The sequence below is a fragment of the Marmota monax genome, unplaced genomic scaffold (assembly GCF_021218885.2).
Source record: "Marmota monax isolate L192 unplaced genomic scaffold, Marmota_monax_Labrador192_F-V1.1 WCK01_AAM20220418_F8-fsc00220, whole genome shotgun sequence".
Taxonomy (NCBI): Eukaryota; Metazoa; Chordata; class Mammalia; order Rodentia; family Sciuridae; genus Marmota; species Marmota monax.
In genome coordinates this window covers 2,317,094-2,335,665 of record NW_026693909.1, presented here as the reverse complement: position 1 = coordinate 2,335,665, position 18,572 = coordinate 2,317,094, and the positions used below count along the sequence as shown (strand labels likewise).

The window sequence follows — 18,572 nt, the reverse complement described above, 5'->3', positions numbered from 1 at the left end:
AGCCCCTTGAGAATACTGGCTCCCGGCATAGTAGGTGCTTAGCTCCCATCTGCAAATCACCCTGTAGCCACCAGGGGGCGCAAGTGCCCCGCACTGTTCTGCACAGGTGGCCTTGTGGGTCTGTGGGTGCCAGTGACCAGAAACCTGAACCTTGCAGACTCCGACATGTTTTTATTTGTAACAGTGGCAAACTTAGACGGCCCACCCAAGGCAAACAGCTGGCTGTGAGATCATGGCCTGGAAGTGCTTGGTCCTCTTTGCTTCTGTCGGGCGGGATTCTGCCTGATGCCTCAGTTTTAAACACTGTAGTGGCATTGACCCCCCAATATATCCAGAGCACATATGATTGATTTAATTGGGATTTTAAGCACAATCACAAATGGATGTTTGCCTTGAGCTGAGCACAGGTTCCTACAGCAGACAGCCGTTACGATTCTGCTGGTTCTCGCCGTCCATTTGCAGGGTGAGAAGCACAGGCTTAAAGCTCCAGGGCACCTGCCTCCTGCTCACGGGCTGCAAAGTCAAAGGCTAGAGCCTGGGAGCCAGGGGAGCATCTAGTCCTTGACCTGCCACGGTCTGCTGGCCACTGGCCAGCCCGAGATGCAGCCGTGCAGAAATGCCCCTGTGGAGAGGCAGGCCCAGCCAAAGTCGTGCTGGATTGGGTTTCTAAGTGAAATCAGAAATCCAGGTTCTGGGAGAAACGTCCCCATGTCCAGAGATGTCGGCCACTCATGCAGGTCTCCCGAGACCCACAGCTCCCAGTGCTCCCTCTGGTTTTAGGAAAGGTGAGATCAGGTGCTAAGCACAGTGGAAGAGGAGGAGGAAAAGACCTTCCAGTGTCAGCAAAGCGAGGGACCAGGAGGGGGTGGGGTGCTGTGGCTGCACAGGGTCAGTGGGGTCAGCAGTGGGGGACCCTGAATTGTGACCGCTAAGCTCCCACTTTCCTCCCAGACCTCCCCCAGCCTGAGGGCAGCCCGCAACTGTCCTCCAGGAGCCTGGACAGCCCTGAAAGGTGAGCTGTGCCTGGGGAACCAAAGCTGGGGGTTGAGAGAGCACAGCGTGACCACCACGTCCTCTCACCACGGGGAGGGGACAGCCTTTCCAAGGAGACAGGCTTCACCCTTTCCCAAGGCTCACTGTGGGTGGAGGAGGAGAATTCCAGACGCCGGGGCGGGGCGTGGGGGTGCAAGGCGGAAACAGCCTTGGCTGCCCTGTCCTGGGCAGCACCTGAGCTCGGCTTCTGCCCACTGCAGCAGCGCCCCTGTGCGGCGGAGGCCAGCCCGCAAGATCCTGAGCCAGGTGACGGTGCTGGCCTTCCAGGGACGTGCACTGCTGGAGCAGATCAGTGTCATTGGCGGAAACCTCACGGGCATCTTCATTCACCGGGTCACTCCAGGCTCAGCAGCAGATGGGATGGCCTTGCGCCCGGGCACCCAGATCGTGACGGTGAGAGTGGGCGAGGGCCCGCCAGCCTCCTTGCAGTCACAGCGGGGTGGGTGCGATGCGGGTGGATTCGCAGCCCCACCAGGCTGGCGTGAGGTGTGCCCTCATCTCCAGGGGAGGTTGGGGAGGACGGAGGCCAAGCTTCTCCGAGCCTGGCCTCTGGGAAACCTGGAGCTCGGAAGCTGGGACTTTGCCGGGACAGGTGAGAAGGCTACTGGGGTGGTTCTGAACAGGGTCTTTAATTTCCCCCTTCAGTGCTGGGCATTGAACCCAGGGCCTTGTGTGCTAGCAAGCCCTCCACCGCTGAGCTGTGCCCCAGCCCTGACCGGGGACTTTTTTTTTTTGGTGGGGGTGGGGGGTACTGGGATTGAACCCCTGGTGCTTAACCACTGAGCCACATCCCAACCCTCTTTTATATTTTATTTAGAGACAAGACCTCACTAAGTTGCTGAGGCTTGTGATCCTCGTGCAAAATGCATTTTTCCAAAATGCATTTTTCTAATTTTTTTTTTTTTTTTTTGTAAAATGTGCAAACCAGAAGAGAACATAAATGTACTGATGGAGTACACAGGGCAGGGAGGGTGACTGTGACGTGACCTCAAAACCAGAATTATTAAACTTCAAGTATTAAATATATACCAATGTTATACCAAGAAACATGCAAAGCAGGCTTCCCCCTTGCCCAAGGCTCACCGTGGGCCAGGAGGAGACAGGGGCTGGTGAGGGCCCAGAGGAGGGCCAGGCAGGGTGGGCGGTGCCCTGGCAGGAGTGTCTTTTGAGCCTCTTGCCACAGGCCGTCCACAGTGAAGCTGTCCTTAGCTTGGACAGACACCTGTCTCCTAGCAGGATGCCATTAGGTATCCCTCACTCCACCCCTGGCAGAAGGCCCCCGTGACATCTCTGCAGTCCCAGGAGTCCCAGCCACCAGCTGGGTGGTAAAGTAGCAGAGTCCCTCTGTGGTACTGGAGACAGTCCTGGTGTCCTTTGGGCCAGCTCAATCCTAATGGCCTAAGACATGGCTTAATTTTTATCTCATAGCAAAAATGCACAGTCTCCTAAACTCAACCCAACAGCAAAGTGGAGGCCCTGTTGGGAGTATTCACAGGTGGGGAAGGCGGGGGGGTGCCTTCCCACTGAGAGGTCAGCTCCAGGATGCTGCTCCACACCCACAGCCCCCAGGAGAGAGTGGGCCAGCCCCTCCCCTAGTGAGGAGTCTCAAGCCTGACAAGCCCAGGTCTGGAACACTCCGGAATGTTCTAGAACAGAAGTCTATTTTCAAGAGAGGAAACTGCATATCACAAAGATATGTGGTCTTTAGGGGTGAGGGGCCGGGGCTGGGTTGGTGGGTGGCCCCCAGGGCCCAGGAATGTGCTTGGTGCAGTCCACACAACTTCCAGAACCACCTCCCTGTCCTGCTGCACAGCCTGCCACGAGGCTCCAATGCTGTGGCCGCATCTGGGCAAGGTGCCTGGACAGCTGAGGAGGCCAGAGCGTCCCTCTGCAGGGTTGCACCATGCCTGCCCCAAGCCCCTGCCCAGCTTCTCTGAACTCAGAATGTGACTGCAGAGTCCTGGTCCAAGATGCTGACCCCGGCACTGCCCCTCAGGTGGATCACGAGGCCACAGAGCCCTCATTCAAGGCCACCCTGGAGAACACAACCCTGGAGCAGGCCTTGGGGCTCCTCCGGAGGGTGGACGGCTTCTGCTGCCTGTCTGTGAAGGTCAACACTGAGGGTAGGGGTGCCGCCCCTCACTCCTGCTCAGCCACCCAGCCTCGTCCCCATCCTTGGCCCATAGCTGGGCCACAGCCCAGCACCCAGACTCCCCAGAGCTGCTCAGTCAGCTGTGCCCTGAGTCCCCAGCCCCTACGCTGGAAGCCCTCGACCCGCTGACTTTACCAATTATCTTCCAAGATACAGGGGGAGGGCCCTTCTTTCTGTCCTACTTTCACATTCTAGAACCTTCCTTGTGAGCTTCTCAGTCCCTCATGTCCCTTTTTATCAGGTTATAAGAAGCTGGTCCAGGACCTGGAGGCCAAAGTGGTGACCTCAGGAGATTCCTTCTACATCCGGGTCAACCTGGCCATGCAGGCCAAGGGGCCGGGGGAGCTGCAGGTGCACTGCAATGAGGTCCTGCACGTCACAGACACCGTGTTCCAGGGCCATGGCTGCTGGTGCGCCCACCGTGTGAACCCCTACACCATGAGGGACGCAGAGCACGGGGCCATCCCCAACTACCCACGGTGAGGAGCCGTCAAGCCCACTCATCCCGGAGAGGCCCGTGGGATGTTGTCCTCCGCTCGTGCTGCAGAGCCCTACTCAGGAGTGGGGGGAAGGGATGGACACTCCACAGAAGGGGCTGTGGCCCAGATCACTGCTGGGGTCTCCTGCTGGTAGGGGCTCTACCCTGGACAAGGACGGACCTCAGGTCTTCTGGAGCTCTGGCTCCAGCCCTGGCCCTATCACACTGGGCAAAGAGCTGCTCACCCTCCCCGTGAGCACGTCCTAGAGTGACCTGTGGGGACCCGGGAGGCTCAGGTGCACAGAGGTGTTCCAGTCCAGCACCTCTCGCCCGTCCACTGTGAGTGCCCCAGCAGGCCCTGGGAGAGGCTGCCCGTTGTCATGTCTGACTGGAGCTCTCAGTGACATGGGCTGCCCGCAGTGCCAGTGGCAAGGTTCCCGAGCAGGTCCTTGGCCTGGCCACTCATTAGAGTGCACGGGTTCTCCCCCACAACACCTGAGTGAGCATCTGGGGTGGGGCTAGGCCCTGGGGTCTTTTTTAAGCCCTGGGGACTGTGAACGTTGCCCGGGTTGAGCACTGCTGCTAGAAGCCCAGTGGGCAGGGACACCCCTCCTGCCTGGTGCTCCTGGACACGAGAGCAGCCATGGCAGCTGGGCAGGGGCCTCTCCTTGTCCCTTCAGGGCTCAGCAGCAGCTCATCACCCTAATCCAGGACGTGACCCAACAGCGGACGGTTGCCCGCAAAGTGAGGCCCTGGGTGGGCTGCGGGGGTGTGGGGTGTGGGCCCGGGGTCCCGTGGGCAGGTGTGAGCTGATCTGAGCAGGGCAGCGCCTGTCCCCATGGGCCCTCCAGACCTGCACGCAGGCCCTGGAACACTCTGTGCAAACCCAGTGGGTCCTGCTCTCACACGTAGCTGCTGCACGCCTCAGCTGCCTGGCCCCGTCTGCCTGCTTGTCGTCCCGTTCCCTCCTCTGCACACAGCACGGGGCGGGTTGCTGAGTACCCATCTGTCGCCAAGCGGCAGCTAGGATGGTCCTGTCCCAGAGCCGGCAATGCTTAGGTGTGGGGACGCTGCTCTTCCCTCTGCTTCAGGCTGCCTGCCTGGGGACCCTCCCCTGCCTCCTGCCCCTGTCCACTGGGCACAGCCTGATGGTTAGAGACCACACTGGATCTGCTTGGGGGCAGGGTTGGGAGGCTGGGCCTCAGGCCCTGTGTGGTGGCGTCAGCAGCTCCTCCTCACCCCTCTTCCCTTCCGCGTCCCTCCCGTGGCAGTCTTCCGGGGGCACTCAGAAGCTGGTGCGCATCGTCAGCGTGGACAGAGCCAAGGATGGTCCTCTGTGCTCATCCTTTGGTGAGGGCCAGGACCCCAGCAGGGCAGAAGGTGAGGCCCGGGAGCTGCCTGGGCGGCGAGCTTATTCAGCCTGAGGCCTCCTGCCCAGGCCAGGGTCGGTTTTTTAAAAACTGTATTTGATGTCTACATGCCCTTCTGGACGCCACTAAGCTACATATCTGTGATGTCCTCCAAACTGTCACTCCCTCTTCCATGACTTCTGTGACCTGCCCCAGGGAAATAGTGCAGATGCCACTGGCACAACCCTATCCATGGCCGTCTTTCTGGAATAGTAAAAACTTGAAACCCACCAACATCATGCAAGCCAGTGGACCCTGGGATGGTCACTTAGCCACCAGTGTGTGCACGAGGTCATGGTAGAGGCCAGATTGGCACAGACCCCGAGGCAGGTAAGACTGCTCAATGAAGACCATCAGAAGCCAAGTTAGAACAAGAAGAATCATTTTGGTTTATTTTCCCCCTGAAGTTTTCTTTCAGTGCCCAGTACAAGGTGGCTGTTGAGGACCAAGAGCAGCACAAGTATCTCAGGAGTAGAGGGAAGGGCCCAGGAAGGAGGCAGGCTGGGGACCTGGAGCCCTGGGGGCAGGACTGGGGAAGGGGCTGGGCTCTCCCAGATCCTCTTCTGGAAGGAGAAAGTCTGCTTCCTCTGTGACCTCTAGGGGTCAAACAGGATGTCAAGGTCATCAGCCCTGAGCCTGGAGAGCCCACCCCTCTCCCCGCTGTTTACTACTGAGTCAAGGAAATGCTGGGAGGCCTGGGGTGGGGTGGAAGGCGTGATCAGTGGTGCTGAACTGAGTCCCTGTTATCGTAGGTGCTGGGGCAGCAGTGGGGCTCCGAGGGGTGGCCATGGCCTGGCGCCCCTGCTCACCAGCCTTCTCCTCCACAGACTGCTCCAGCGCGTGCTTCTGGGCCGAGAGCTGCTTTACCCTGGCGCCCTACAGCCTGGTGCACCCCCACAGGCCCGCCCGGCCCCGGCCCGTGCTCCTGGTGCCCAGGGTGGTCGGGAAGATCCTGAGCAGGAAGCTCTGCCTCCTCCAGGGGTTTAGGAAGTGCCCAGCAGGTGCGCTCTCACCTGGCCCTGCCAGAAAGGCTCTGTCTGCTCCTGAGGCAGCAGGTGAAGGTCACGGTGTGGGTTTCCTCCGCAGGGCCACGGCCTCTCGGGGCTCCAGGGCAGGTCCTCCCTTCCCTCCTCCAGCCTCTGGGGACCTCTGGCACTCCCTGGCCCGGGTCTGCACGGCTCCCACCTCACTGTGTCCCTGGGTCTTCAGATGGCCTTCTCGTGTAAGGACACTAGTTATCAGATTTAGGACCCCCCAATCCAGCAAGACCTCACCTGGCCTGCTCTGAAGACCCTATTTCCAAGTTAAGGTTCCATCTGAGGTTCTGTGTGGACATGAATGAGGGGCACTGTTCCACCCCGACAGTCACTGTTGGCAAACAGGCTTCTACCCACTGGGGTAGCACAGCTGGAGGGCCACCTGCCCCCGAGCCACTCAAGGCGGTTTCACAGGGGAGCTGCCAATCCCGGGCAGCAGGAGAGGCTGTTGGCAGGTGCTGGGTGACACCCAGGTGTCTTGGCCACCTCTGGCTTTCCAAGAGGAAAGGAAGCGGGCGCGGCCTAGGAGGTTCCTTCATGAGCACTGACCGTGGCCAGGCTCCAAGGGGCAGCTGGAGATGCCGAGTCCCACCACTTCTTCAGAAACAGCTGCCTGGGCCTACATGGGGCAGGCCCGTGGGAGGGGCAGAGCCCCAGTAGGTGGCCCAAAGGGGTAGTGGTGGATTGTGTGGGAGGGACCAGGGGCCAGCCAGGAGGGGCAGCTCTAGTGGGGAGCCGCCAATCCCCAGGCAGTGGGCAGATGTGCAAAGGCACAAGTCCTGAGCCACTGCACGCGGGTCGGGAAGGCCCAGTCAGTGCAAAGACCTGGGGGCTTGGCCTTTGATGCCCGTCTCAAAAACAGAATGGGAGGTGGCTAGAGCAGAACCCAGAGAGGGTCTTCAGGGCCGTGGGCCAGTGGAGGTGCTGGCAAAGCTTCAGCAGGGAGGAAGGGCACCTGGCAGCCCCAGATCAGGGGTGCCGAGGTGGTGGGGTGGTCAGGAGGGGGGGGTGCAGTTCTGAGCCGGGGCCTGGCAGACAAGGACAGCCACTCAGGAGCAGGGCCCGGAGGGCTCCAGGTTTGCTCCCAGCGGGGTCTCAGCTGCACACCAGGACTCGCGTGGCCAGGCCGTGTCCACTGTGGGGGCGTTAGAGGGTGTTGGGCAGCACCCCAGCCTCATCCTACTGGATGTCATAGCAGAGCCCTGTTCTAGCTATAGCCCCTGAAAATGTCCCCTGAGGGTAAAGAGCCCCTGGATGAACAACAGTGATCTAAGGAAGCTGAGGGAGCATCCAGCCGTAAGAAGGTGGACATCCATCCGCTCGCCCATCCCATCCGCCCACCATCTTTCTCTTCTCCCATCCACGTCCTGACCCTGGTGGTTGCCCCTGCAGTGTCCAGGTCTTTCAGGGTGGGAGTGTCCAGCACAGACTCCTCCTGGTGGGAAGTGACCACCCTAGAGCTTCTCGGGCCAGCTAGTGGGACCCATGGGGAGGGGTATTCACGTGGGTCCCCTGAGGATCCCTGTGCAGCCAGGTGTGACGGCCCTGCGCGATGTCATCTGTAGAGTACTTGAGCCAGGAGGAATATGACACCTGGAGGCAGAGAAGGGACATCATCCAGGAGGGACAGGAATCTCATGGCCGCTGCTGGGTGACACGCCAAGCTGTAGAGTCCCTCATGGAAGAGGTAGGGGTGGGCCTGGGGCTGCTCCAGGGACCGCAGCTCCCACCTGGGCTGGGAGGATTTGGGGACAACTTCTGGGGCCCTGGACACCCCAGCTGGATGCTCCGTGGAAGGGACCCAGATCCATGGGACCTTGGCAAGCCGACTCCTTGATCCTCAGCTCCCTTGACTCAGGAGACATTTAGCAAATGCATGAATAGAATGGAGATGCCAATGCTCCGGTGCTTGAGGCTCAAGCGAGGAAGATGGTCCCTGGGAGGAGCTATGAGTACGAGGCTCTGTACCTCATAGCTCCTCCAAGGCCGGAGACCCAGGATCTTGACTCATTTCCTCCTTCTCTCTCCCCCTAAGAACACTCACGCCCTCCTTGATGTCCGGCTGGACAGCGTCCGTAGCCTGCATCAGATGGACATCTTCCCCATCATCGTGCATGTCTCCATCAATGAGAAGAATGCAAAGAAACTCAAGTAGGTGCCCACTGGGGGCTGGCAGTGGGGCTGGACGGGCACCGAGCTTCAGAACGCACAGGTGTCCAGCTTCAGGGCCCGCTGAGGGGCTTCCAGAGCTTACGCTGCTCTGGCCCTGGAAACACCATACCCCCCCAACTTCAGGACGAAGGTCTACCTGCCCTCTCCAGGTGAGAACCTGCCACCTGGCCTAGCTCAACTGCCCCCACTGGTGGAAATCACTTTGGGGCCTAGTCCTAGCTTTTTTTTTGGGGGGGGGGGGTACCAGGGATTGAACTCAGGGGCTCTTCACCGCTGAGCCACACCCCCAGCTCTTTTAATATTTCATTTAGAGACAGAGTCTAAGTTGTTTAGGGCCTCCAAGTTGCTGAGGCTGGCCTTGAACTGGTGATCCTCCCAAGGCACTGGGAAAACGGACGTACGCCACTGTGCCCGGCTCAGTCCTAGCTTCTTTAATGAGGTCCCCTCAAGGTGGGCCACTGTCTGCATCCAGGGGTGTCTGGGCAGGTGCTGTGCCTCTGGCTCTCTCCTGGGGAGCCAGGTGACCCTGCTCTGCCCTGAAGCCCCACGGTCTCTGCCACTCAGGAAAGGCCTGCAGCGGCTGGGCACCTCGGAGGAGCAGCTCCTGGAGGCGGCCAGGCAGGAGGAGGCCGACCTGGACAAAGTGCCCTGCCTATACAGTAGCCTGGCCCCTGATGCCTGGAGTGACGTGGACGTCCTGCTGGGCTGTGTTCGCCTGGCCATTGCAGATGAGCAGAAGAAGGTGGTGTGGACGGAGGAGAGCCCCTACTGACGCTGAGGCATCCTTCCCTGGGCTGTGAGGACCCCCATGTCACTGCCATCCTGTCCTTTGCCAGAGCCTCGGGGCACAGCTGGCACAGCTCAGCATGCAGGCCCGGCTCCCCCTCTGGCTGGGGTCTCACTTTGCACCCTCACCACGTGTGAGGCACAGAGTGGTCACCCATACCCACTGTGACCCCTCTGCCCTTCACCAGGGCGTGGCATGGGCTGAACCAGAGGCCCTGGGAACATTTTTGCAGTGTGTGCGTGGGCTCTCCAGAGCCAGGGGCCCCAGCCTCTTGGGACAACTGGATAAACCCCCAATCTGATCACTGGCTGCCCTTCCTTTCACATTTCAAGATGTCAAAGGGAACCTCCCAAAGCCCCTGGAGCAGCCGGCTGGGAGCCTCAGTGTCCCCAAGGTTACTGCCACCCCTGCCCAGGGCAGAGGCACAGACCCCGTGCAATGTGGCCCTGGTTGACTTTTTCAGCTCCCGATGGCTGGGAGCTGTGTCAGTCCCTCTGGGTCACAGACACCTGCATGCTCACCTGTAAATAAAGTTCCTAAACAGTATTCTCAGTGGGCCTGTGCCTGGTGGCCTCCATGCTCAGCCCTGGACTACTAGGCAAGGGCCCCTACCTGGACTTGACTCACTTCCTGGGGCTGTTGTAGACTGAATGTCATTTTCAAAAAGTGTCCCTGGACCGGACATTGTCCTAGAATTCAGGTTGCTACTATCATAGATGAGTTCAGAAAGTGGATTCCATGTGTTTTATGAAATAAAAGGCTTTTACAGGGCTCTGGCTGTTGTTTCCTCCCACCCCAGGCCCAAATGGAGTGGAGTGCAGGGACCCCACTAGAGGGAGAGGACCCTCTGTCTAGTTTTTCAAGGCTGAGTTTCTGGGCAGGCAGAGGCAGGCAGGGATGGAGCCAGACCCTGGTGTCACACAAGAAGCAACCCAAGCCAGAGGGTGCCCTTTCACACCTCATCCCCAGCAGCTCAGAAAGAAGGACCAGCTCTGCCCAGCAAGGTCCCAGGACTAAACCTGTCACCACCGAGAACCAGTGAGAAACCCCTGGGGCGGATGCGTGGCTGTGGGCAAAGGAAGGCAGTGGAGCCAACCAACCTAGAGCCAGGCAGGTAACGCCAGAGGCCATGTCCGGCTGCCTCCAGTGGAGGGGTCAGCAATGTCCCTGGTGCCTAACACTGATCAAGGTCCCTGCCCTTTTGTCTTGGGATCCCCAAACCCACCCTGAAAGCATGGGCTGGGGATCCCACCCTGTCCCGGGCTACCCCCTACAGTTCTTGTGCCAGGGCACGGCTCAGACTTGAGGACAACAGTGTCCCCTGCTATGGCGGCATCCCTCCCAAGGGAGGAGATAGGGCATATGGGGTCTCCCCTTCAGGAGAGGAGAGGCCGTGTGACACCTGACGTCACAGAGGAGCGAGGGTGCTGGTTGTGTGTGCCCTGGGACGTCACAGCTCGTTGTGGAGTGGCCGGCACTGTGGAGAGAGCTTCTCCTCCAGGACGCCCTCGGGGGCACACACCCAGGGGTCGTGGGTCTCCCACTGCCACTTGGCCAGGCGGGTCTTCAGCGCCTCCAGAACCTGGGCGAAGCGTGGGTCGGCAGCCAGGTTCTGGGTCTCGCGGGGGTCGCGGTGCTCATCGTAGAGCTCCCAGCGGTCCCGGTAGTAGTAGTGGTGCAGGTCCTTGTACCAGCCCGTGGGCTGGCCGGCCACAGTGCGGTTCAGGAGGTCCTGAAAGGTGGGCGAGACGTAGAGGTCCTGGTCCACGGGGAAGGGCATCTTGAAGCCCAGGTTGTGCACCAGGCGGAAGTTCTGGTGGTACACAGAGCGCATGGGGTAGGACATGGTGACCTCGTGATGGCTCTGGCTGCCAAACACGGTGGCCCAAAGGGGCTCTGCCTCCAGTGCTGGCAGGAGGGACCGGCCCGTGAGCTGGACGGTTTTGGAGCCAAAGATGGTATAGCTGGGGTAGGAGAGGGAGAACCAGTCCAAGATGGTGGGCGTGAGATCTGGAAGCAAAGGAGAGGGCGCTTCAGGAGGGTCCCTGAGGGCAGAGCCTGGGGAAGAGCTGCGTCTAAGCCTTGAAGCAACCGCCAGCAGGGGTGCTGCTTTGGGAGGACACCCTCAGGGTCGGGTCATCCCTGGGCCACTTGGCCTCTACTAGTAGAGGCCCAGCCTGGTGATAGCTGAAGTCCTTCTAAAACCCCAGGAAGTGCACGCCCCAGGCAGGGAGCCCCTTCATGCAGCGTGCCGTCACAGCGTCCCTGGCTCAGGGTTGGGGGCTAAGAGAGACAGGGGCCTGAGCTGGAGGGAACCCAGGGGCACAGCTGCCCTGACCAGCCTGCCCGCGGCTCCTGTGAGCAGAGGGCAGAGCACGGCCAGTTCCTGCCTGGGCCACGCTCTGCTCAACCTCTCAGTTTCCTGCACCTGTGCTTCTGCCTACGCAAATGCAGTGTGGGACTCGACCACCCAGGGCCGCCTTAGGGCACCATGGGTAAGTGCTTCTCAAAGTGGGGCCCCAGGCCCACGGTGCTGGCACCCCGGGGAACTTGTCAGGCACTCTGGGGTGTGATTTGGACATTAACTCGCGTGCCAGGTGATTCTGGTACTCACGCATGTAAAGGGGCCGCTGTCCCTTCCCTGCCTGGGTCACGGCTGGGTCACACTGCAGAGCCGGGCCTAGCCCATAGCAGTCCCATCAGATGGCCACTTCCAACCCTCCCCTGCACGAGGCAGACACAGCCATACCTAGGAGGCTCACGAAGGCCTCGCTGACCTGGCCCCAGCGCTTCCGGTGCTCCGGAGAGGACACCAGCAAGGGCTCAGCGGTACCCGGCCAGTAGAGGTTGGTCCTGCCGCTGGGGAAGGGGATCCCATTGTCGGATGTGAAGATGACCAGGGTGTTGTTCAGGACCCCGGCTCCACGCAGCTCCTCAAGCACAAGCCCGATCCCTGTTGGGGTGCAGGGGCACAGGCTCAGCTGCAGGCGTGAAGAGGGACTTGGGCAAGTGTGCTTACCCTGCACCTCATTACCTGGCTGCTGGGCTCTGTCACTTTCTGGACTTACAACACCCCTGGTGCCCCCCACCCACATACTGGGGATTAAGCCCAGGGCTGGAGCATGCTACCTCCCCAGAGACCCCTGGGATCCTTCCTGCCAACCCAGGCCTCTTGCTCAGGGGCCTCCAGGGACCTGGTCATCCCTTGTCACCACCGGCATGCCCAGGCGGCTGCTCCTGCCCCTCACTGGTTTCTGTATTTTCTGGAATCTCATATCCATCCAGTGAAGTCAAGAGGGACAGCCTGAAGACAGACTTTCCCTTCACCCACCATTACCGGGACCCCTAAAGGCACCAGCAGAGACATGATAAAAGCCCCCACCTTCTACAGCAGGTTGAAGGTGTAACCCTAAAGATATGTCCACCCCCAACCTGAGAAGATGACCTTATTTGGAAAAGGACTTTGCAGATGTAAGTTAAGGATTTGGGGACAAGAGCATCCTGAAGTCCCCAGGTGGGCCCTAAACCCAATGACAAGGGTGCTTGTAAGAACAGGAGACACAGACAAGACCCAGCAAAGGGACACGAGGTGGAGGCTGAAGCTCAGCAGCGCTCCCGCAGCTGAGGGACCCCAAGGGCTCCCCGCCCCAGAAGCTGGACAGGCTGGACACCCCCTGAGCCTTTGGAGGGGGTGAGGCCAGTCAGACCTTTACCTCGGACTTCTGGCCTCCAGGAAGAGCACAGAATTCTGCTGCTTTAAGCACCCCCGTTTGTGGTACTTGGTTATAGCAGCCACAGAAAACCAGCACACCTCCCGGGTCCCGCCTCAGCACAATCCAGGCAGCTCCAACCCAAACCTGACTCGGACCCCATTGCTGGGAGAGTGTTTGGAGTCTTCACTTAGCCTATGGGGCACCTGAGGGCCTGGCCAGGAGAATTCTGCAGCAGGTGACCTTGGAGAAGGCTGAGGTGCCCCTGGAGACAGGGCCACCTGCGCCTGCCCAGCCTGGCACAGGGCCTTCCACACCGACCCTTGCTCACACTCTGTTGTGGGTAGGACCCTCCTCTGCTGACCTAACCCAGCTGAGGGGCACCCAACCCAGGGCAGGGTTCACAGCCTGCATTCCTAGAACCCACCTTGGTCCATCCGGCCGACGGTGGTGTACTGAGCAGCCAGGTCAGCTCGGGCTGCTGCGGTGTCGGGGACAAAGTAAGGCACCTGGGGAGGTAGGAGGGTGGGAAGTCAGGCTCAGATTGGGGGACCCACCACTGAACTGGGGTAGGAGACACAGGTGCCAGCCTTCTCCCTGGGGCCTGCCGCCATCTTCCTCCCGTGGATGGATCAGTGGAACAGCTTTGCTCTGGAGGGTCACCTCCCGTCTCCAGGGCGCCCTGTGGCCCCATGGAGGGGGTCTGAACCCCACTTAGGCAGAGGTCTCCTCCTCTGGGCTAGTATCTCATCATCTGGGGCCAGGGGCGCGAGCAGGGTAGGGTCCTGGGTTCAGGTGGTCACGGCAGGGACCCCTCCTACCAGCACATCCTGAGGGTCGTAGACCTGGGGTGTCCAGTCTGGGATGCGCCCCATGCCGCTGTCCCCGTTGCCAAACTTCTCACAGAAGGCTCCGTACTGGGGCTGCGAGTGCCCACAGCGGTGGGGGTCATGGAAGGCAACGTACAGGAAGAAAGGCCTGAATGTGGGGGAAGGCTCGGTGTCCAGGTCGAGGTCGGCCAGCTGGGCCACTACCTCGACTTTCCACCCTGAGGGCCCTGTACTATTTAGCCAGGATGCCTCTCGGCCTCGCCTACTCCTCCCTCACCCTCACTGCCTCGATTTCCCCACGCTCCTTCTTCTTCTTCCCTGAGTGTCCGGGACCTTCTCTCCCAACCCACCCCAGCAGCTGGGGGCTCCAGGAATCCCCGCTGGAGACTCTGGGATGTCCAGGTTAACCAGGGAGAGCAATGCAGGGGGCCTCCCCGTACCTGTCATCTTGAGTCTCCAGGAACTTCCGGACCAGCAGCTTAATCCTAGTGATGTTCCGCCCCACCTGGAGCACGGAGTCGTTCTCCTCTGTGTGCGCAAAGTCAAACGGGTACACGGTCTCCGGCCCCACGTGCTTCTTCCCGATGATGCCTGGAGGCGGGCAGAGGCTGGTCCAGGGTCCTCTCTGTCCCCCTCACACCTTAGCCCAGTGTGCTACAGCGGCAGACAGGCAGCCCAGACCCTTGGTTGGTTCTTGTGCAGCCCCAGCCCAGCCAGGAGGCTACAGCCCAGGTTCTTGGGACAAGTGTCCAGGGCAGAACTAAGGGTAGCTCAGGGGTGGACTTCCCAGGCTGTGACTTCTCTCTACAGGGCAGAGGGGGATGGCGCCTTGCTGGCAGCTGGAAGTTTGGTGCCTCACCTGTGCGCACGCCGGCCTGGCTGAGCAGCAGCGGCAGGCTCCGCACCTTGTCGAAGGAGCTGAAGTGGTGCGCATCCTGGTGCAGCCCGTACATGCCGTTCTGGTGCTGCGGGAAGGACCCCGTAAGGCTGGGCCCCGGCTCCTGCTCGCACGGCTCACCCACGCCCCTCTCAGACGGCCAGCACCCAGGGAGATCTCCTCCCCGTCTTGCTTCTTGCCAACAGGCCCCGCCATGGCAGCGGGGCCAGGGCAAGAGGAAGAGAACCTGGAGGTGCCCAGGACAGGTGGCTTTCACTCCCCGCTTTGTGAGCCCCTGCACCTTCCACCTTTCCGCTACGATCACACCTTGCAGACTGTGAGGGAACACTTCTTGCTATTGCCTTGGTCACCCAGTCATTTTACGCTGTCAAAGAAACCACACCTGTTAAAGCTTCAGCTGGTCTAGGAAGAGGGACGATGAGGAAGAAAGGAAGAGCCCTGCCTCCCCACCCCCACCGCCCAGAAGCCAGGAGGAACCCCTCAGGAGACACACGGTGACCATGAGCGCCTTCTGCTCAGCATGGCCTCCCCGGGGTAGGCATGGAGCGCACACACTTGCTTACAGCAAGGGACTATCACAAGACGCACACCCAGGACAAGAGCCCAGACGCCCACGATCACACAGCTGTCCTCACAACAGCCAGAGGTGGAAGCCACCACGTGCACCGACAGAGCCGACTGGCACCATGGGACCACTTGTACCAGGGAACGTTACTCGGCCTCAAAAAAGAGAAAAATTCTGACCCATGCTATAATAGGGACAAACCTTGGGGACATGCTAGGTGAAACAAGCTGGTCACAGAAGGACAAATGCTGTATGGTCCCACCCACGGGAGTCCCTAGTTGTCGAATTCAGACAGAAAGCAGAAGGGGGGTGCTGGGCTGGGGAGGAGCCCTGGGGGTCGGTGTTCAACTGGGACAGGGTCTCCGTTTGGGAAAAGGAGCAAGTTCTGAAGATGAACAGGTAGGGCTGAGCAAAGTGAAGGCACGCACTAGTGCCACGGGATACATGCGCCACGCAGGCCACTACATGGGCCACGCAGCCGGGCGCGTGGCCTGCGTGGCCTCCCGGCTACGCAGGAGGCTGAGGCAGGGCGTTGCAAGTTCAAGGCCAGCCTGGGCAGCTGAGCAAGACCCTGCCTCAAAATAAAACTGGAAGAAGGCTGGGGTGCGGCCCATTGGCAGAACACTTGCCCAGCATGCGTGAGGCCCTGGGTGCCATCCCTAGTACTACAAACTAGTAAATAAACATTAGGATGTCAAAGTCACGTCCTTCTTACAACAGTAAAAGAGCAAGCGCCTTAACGGCGCAGGTCCTGCCACGGTGGGTGCCCCACACTGCAGGGCAGCGGCTGGGCTGAGTGTGCAGGCTGCCGCGTGCTCTGCCCACAGAGCCGTGTTCGGCCAACCCCTTGGGCCCTGTGAGCCAAGTCTTGCTGGGCCTCCACTTTACGGGTGAGGAGACTGAGGCACAGAGAGGGAGGAGCCATGGAGCCTGCTCTGCTGGTGGGTGGGGAGTCAGCGCCGGGGTCTGCCCTTGACACTGGCCACTGTGCCTGCCTTGGGGATGGGAGGGAAGTGGCAGCACCCTAGGGAGGCGGGGGTCCCGAGGCTGGGCCCTGGGCCCCTGGTGGCCCTCACCTGGGGCAGGCCTGTGAGGAGGCTGGCACGGCTGGGCGAGCAGCTGCTGACGGAGGTGAAGGCGTTGCGGAAGACGAGGCTGCGGCGGGCCAGGGAGTCCAGGTGAGGGGTGGCGATGGCACTGTTGTTGTACACTCCACTCTCAAAACCTCCATCGTCCGCTGGGGGAGGCAGGAGACAGGACATGGGGCTGGGTCAGAGGCACAGTGTGTGTGGGAGCGGGGAGATGGGTCCTGCTGCGGAGGCTTGGGTCACAGATGCCAGGGAGGACAAGACACCCAGCGGGCAGCACATCTGAGTGGTTGATACAAAGCAGGCATAATATCAAGGGCATGTGACACCCAGGCAGGCGTGACACCTCACACGTGAAACTGGGCAGGCCTGACACCCTACACACGTGAAACCCAGACGGGCATGACAGCCAGGCGGCATACCTAGCAGGCAGGATGCCTCGGGGGGTGTTAGCAGGCAGGGATAAGACCCAGGCGGGCCTGGTATCCAGCAAGCATGGCACCCAGGTGGGTATGTTATGAAGGGGGCCGACATGCTACGCGTGGGGCAGGACAACCCCACAGCTTGACGTCCATGGGTGCGTGATAGTCCAGCACAGTGCAACCCAGCATGTCACAGGGGGTTGCTGGACACAACCCAAGCTTGGGCATCCCAAGCTCTATAGCTGTACAAGGCAGTGGCCAGGAGAGCTGGCCCAGGGCACCTCTGAGAATCTTCCTCTGTGTTTCCATCCCCGCCTCTCACTGACACACAGCCCCCTTCCCCAAAGCCTAGAGACCACGAAGCAACCGAAGCCCAGAGGTGAGGTGCAGAGCCCATGTCCACACAGCGGGGCAGTGGGGAGTGGGGACAGGCCGCCCAGCTTCTTCAGCCACACCAAGCTTCTTCCCTCTGCTCTGGGAGCCCCAGGGCAACCCCCTCTACACCTGCCTCAGAGGCTGCCCACTCCTTGAACAGAGGTGAATGGGCAAGGTCCAGCTGGGCCACCATCCTCCATCCTGCTGGACCTACTGGGCATGAGTGATGGCAGCCAAGCAGCCTGGGAGGGTGGATCAGGATGCTGAGGTCCTGCCATTTGGAATGCATCCTGCCACAGCCGAGGAGGAAATACTGCCCTGGGCCAAGCCCACTCAGACATCTTACACTTGGCTATGGCCCAGCAATTGACTGACAAACTCCACCTCGGATTCATATGTTGAAGTCCCAACCCCAATGTGACTGCTGTTGACAGGGTCTTTAATGAGGGTTAAATGAGGTTCTAAGGGTGGGGTCAAATCTAAGGACTGAGGCCTTCCCCTGCCATGTGAGAAAACAGCAAGAAGGTGGCCATCTGCAAGCCAGGAAGAGAGCCCTCCCCAGAACCTGACCTTGCTGGCACGGGGGCCTTAGAATCATGAGAAATAACTGTCTGATTGTAAGACAGCTGGTCTGTGGCTCCTTGTTACTGTAGCCCAACCCAAGGCAGGCCCAACCCTGGGGGCCCCATTGTCTGGGCTCTGGAAGGCTCCAGCACTAATCCCAGTCTGGACAGGATGGATCCCTGGGCAGACTCTTCTCTCCTGCCCCTGGGAGGGGGGCTGACAAGAGAGCTGTTTACCTTACAATTAGCTGAATGGCCTGCCCGAGACCACAAAGTTAATCAGAGAGTGGGCCTGGCAGGAAGCCAGACCTCAAAAGGGTTTGAGGTGTCACATGCCAGTCCTGGTCACCCAAACAGGAAGTCTCATGAGCAGCAGGGCCTGCAGGAACTTGGGGTTTCTGAGAGGGTGTGTGGGTTGTGGGGGCCTGGAAAGCTGAGCCACAGCTTTGGAGCCTGAAAGGGGAAGGTTAAGCTCACAGGGTGAGGAGGGGCACCTGAGAGGTCTCCAGTCGCTCTCTGGGCTCTGTTGACCCCTGAGTCCTGCACAGTTGCCCAGCTGGTTCTGCTGGCACCATATAGGGCAGCCTTGGCTGCTCTGGATACTGCTAGGGGATTTGCAAGGCCAGACGGGAATAGGGACAGAAATCGGGGTACTGAGCAAGGGAGCTGACCCTTCCAGACCCCACTGCATTCTCCACTGAGACAACCACGAAGAGTTTGTGGGCAGCAGTGAGGAGCGATGGGGTGGGAACGGCAGTGACTCTGTACAGCCAGGCACGCTGGGGTCAGCACCGAGCACTGCTGGGGAGAGGGCAAGTGGCCGCTTTGTGGGGCAGCAACAGGTGGCCGTGGGAATAGTAGTGCCCAGGTGGCTGCACTCACCTAGGATCAGCAGCACGTTCCGGGGGCGCGCCCGGCAGAGTCCCAAGACCAGCAGCAGCGCGCAGCAGGCGGGCCCGGGGCTGTGCATGGCGACCGCGGTCCGCGCGCTCTGCCGGGTCACGGGCTCCGGCTCCGCCCCGCCCCGCCCCGC

The 18,572-nt window shown here is 60.4% G+C and overlaps 2 protein-coding genes across 6 annotated transcripts in view; one reads left to right on the top strand and one right to left on the bottom strand.

The window, feature by feature from the left end:
* The window catches only part of Card14 (caspase recruitment domain family member 14), a 28,253-nt gene extending 18,477 nt beyond the window's left edge, over positions 1 to 9,776 (top strand). The window contains exons 13-22 of one of the 2 annotated variants that reach the window (XM_058585278.1): positions 952 to 1,012; positions 1,257 to 1,446; positions 3,050 to 3,176; positions 3,447 to 3,684; positions 4,364 to 4,427; positions 4,955 to 5,063; positions 5,920 to 6,093; positions 7,695 to 7,816; positions 8,165 to 8,280; positions 8,866 to 9,776. In XM_058585278.1, the coding sequence (XP_058441261.1) occupies positions 952 to 1,012; positions 1,257 to 1,446; positions 3,050 to 3,176; positions 3,447 to 3,684; positions 4,364 to 4,427; positions 4,955 to 5,063; positions 5,920 to 6,093; positions 7,695 to 7,816; positions 8,165 to 8,280; positions 8,866 to 9,073 (1,409 nt within the window). In that variant the 3' untranslated portion in view covers positions 9,074 to 9,776. Of the gene's footprint in view, positions 1 to 951; positions 1,013 to 1,253; positions 1,447 to 3,049; positions 3,177 to 3,446; positions 3,685 to 4,363; positions 4,428 to 4,954; positions 5,064 to 5,919; positions 6,094 to 7,694; positions 7,817 to 8,164; positions 8,281 to 8,865 lie in introns of both variants that reach the window. The other variant, XM_046463201.2, reaches the window with a different exon arrangement.
* A 42-nt stretch (positions 9,777 to 9,818) lies between these two features.
* Positions 9,819 to 18,544, bottom strand: Sgsh (N-sulfoglucosamine sulfohydrolase). Of its 4 annotated transcripts, none has more exons than XM_046463202.1 (8): positions 18,422 to 18,544; positions 16,168 to 16,328; positions 14,488 to 14,593; positions 14,069 to 14,219; positions 13,620 to 13,776; positions 13,226 to 13,307; positions 11,838 to 12,041; positions 9,819 to 11,098 (listed from the first exon to the last, which is right to left on the bottom strand). In XM_046463202.1, the coding sequence occupies exons 1-8, from the start codon at positions 18,507 to 18,509 to the stop codon at positions 10,539 to 10,541; spliced, it is 1,509 nt and encodes a 502-aa protein (XP_046319158.1). In that variant the 5' UTR covers positions 18,510 to 18,544; the 3' UTR covers positions 9,819 to 10,538. The 4 variants fall into 4 exon arrangements, with proteins under 4 accessions (XP_046319158.1, XP_046319159.1, XP_046319161.1 ...); XM_046463203.1 differs by having other exon boundaries at positions 14,069 to 14,156; XM_046463205.2 differs by lacking the exon at positions 18,422 to 18,544 and adding an exon at positions 14,833 to 14,890 and having other exon boundaries at positions 16,168 to 16,275.
* Between the last annotated feature and the right edge of the window lie 28 nt (positions 18,545 to 18,572).

What these genes read in the sequence shown, in the direction of transcription:
- Sgsh (XM_046463202.1), bottom strand. Translation starts at nt 18,509, where the DNA reads ATGCACAGCCCCGGGCCCGCCTGCTGCGCGCTGCTGCTGGTCTTGGGA. An exon ending in CCAGGCCGGCGTGCGCACAG is followed by an intron (nt 14,220 to 14,487) that starts GTGAGGCACCAA and finishes GCCCGCCTCCAG; the next exon opens with GCATCATCGGGAAGAAGCAC. An exon ending in GGCCTTCGTGAGCCTCCTAG is followed by an intron (nt 11,099 to 11,837) that starts GTATGGCTGTGT and finishes CTTTGCTTCCAG; the next exon opens with ATCTCACGCCCACCATCTTG.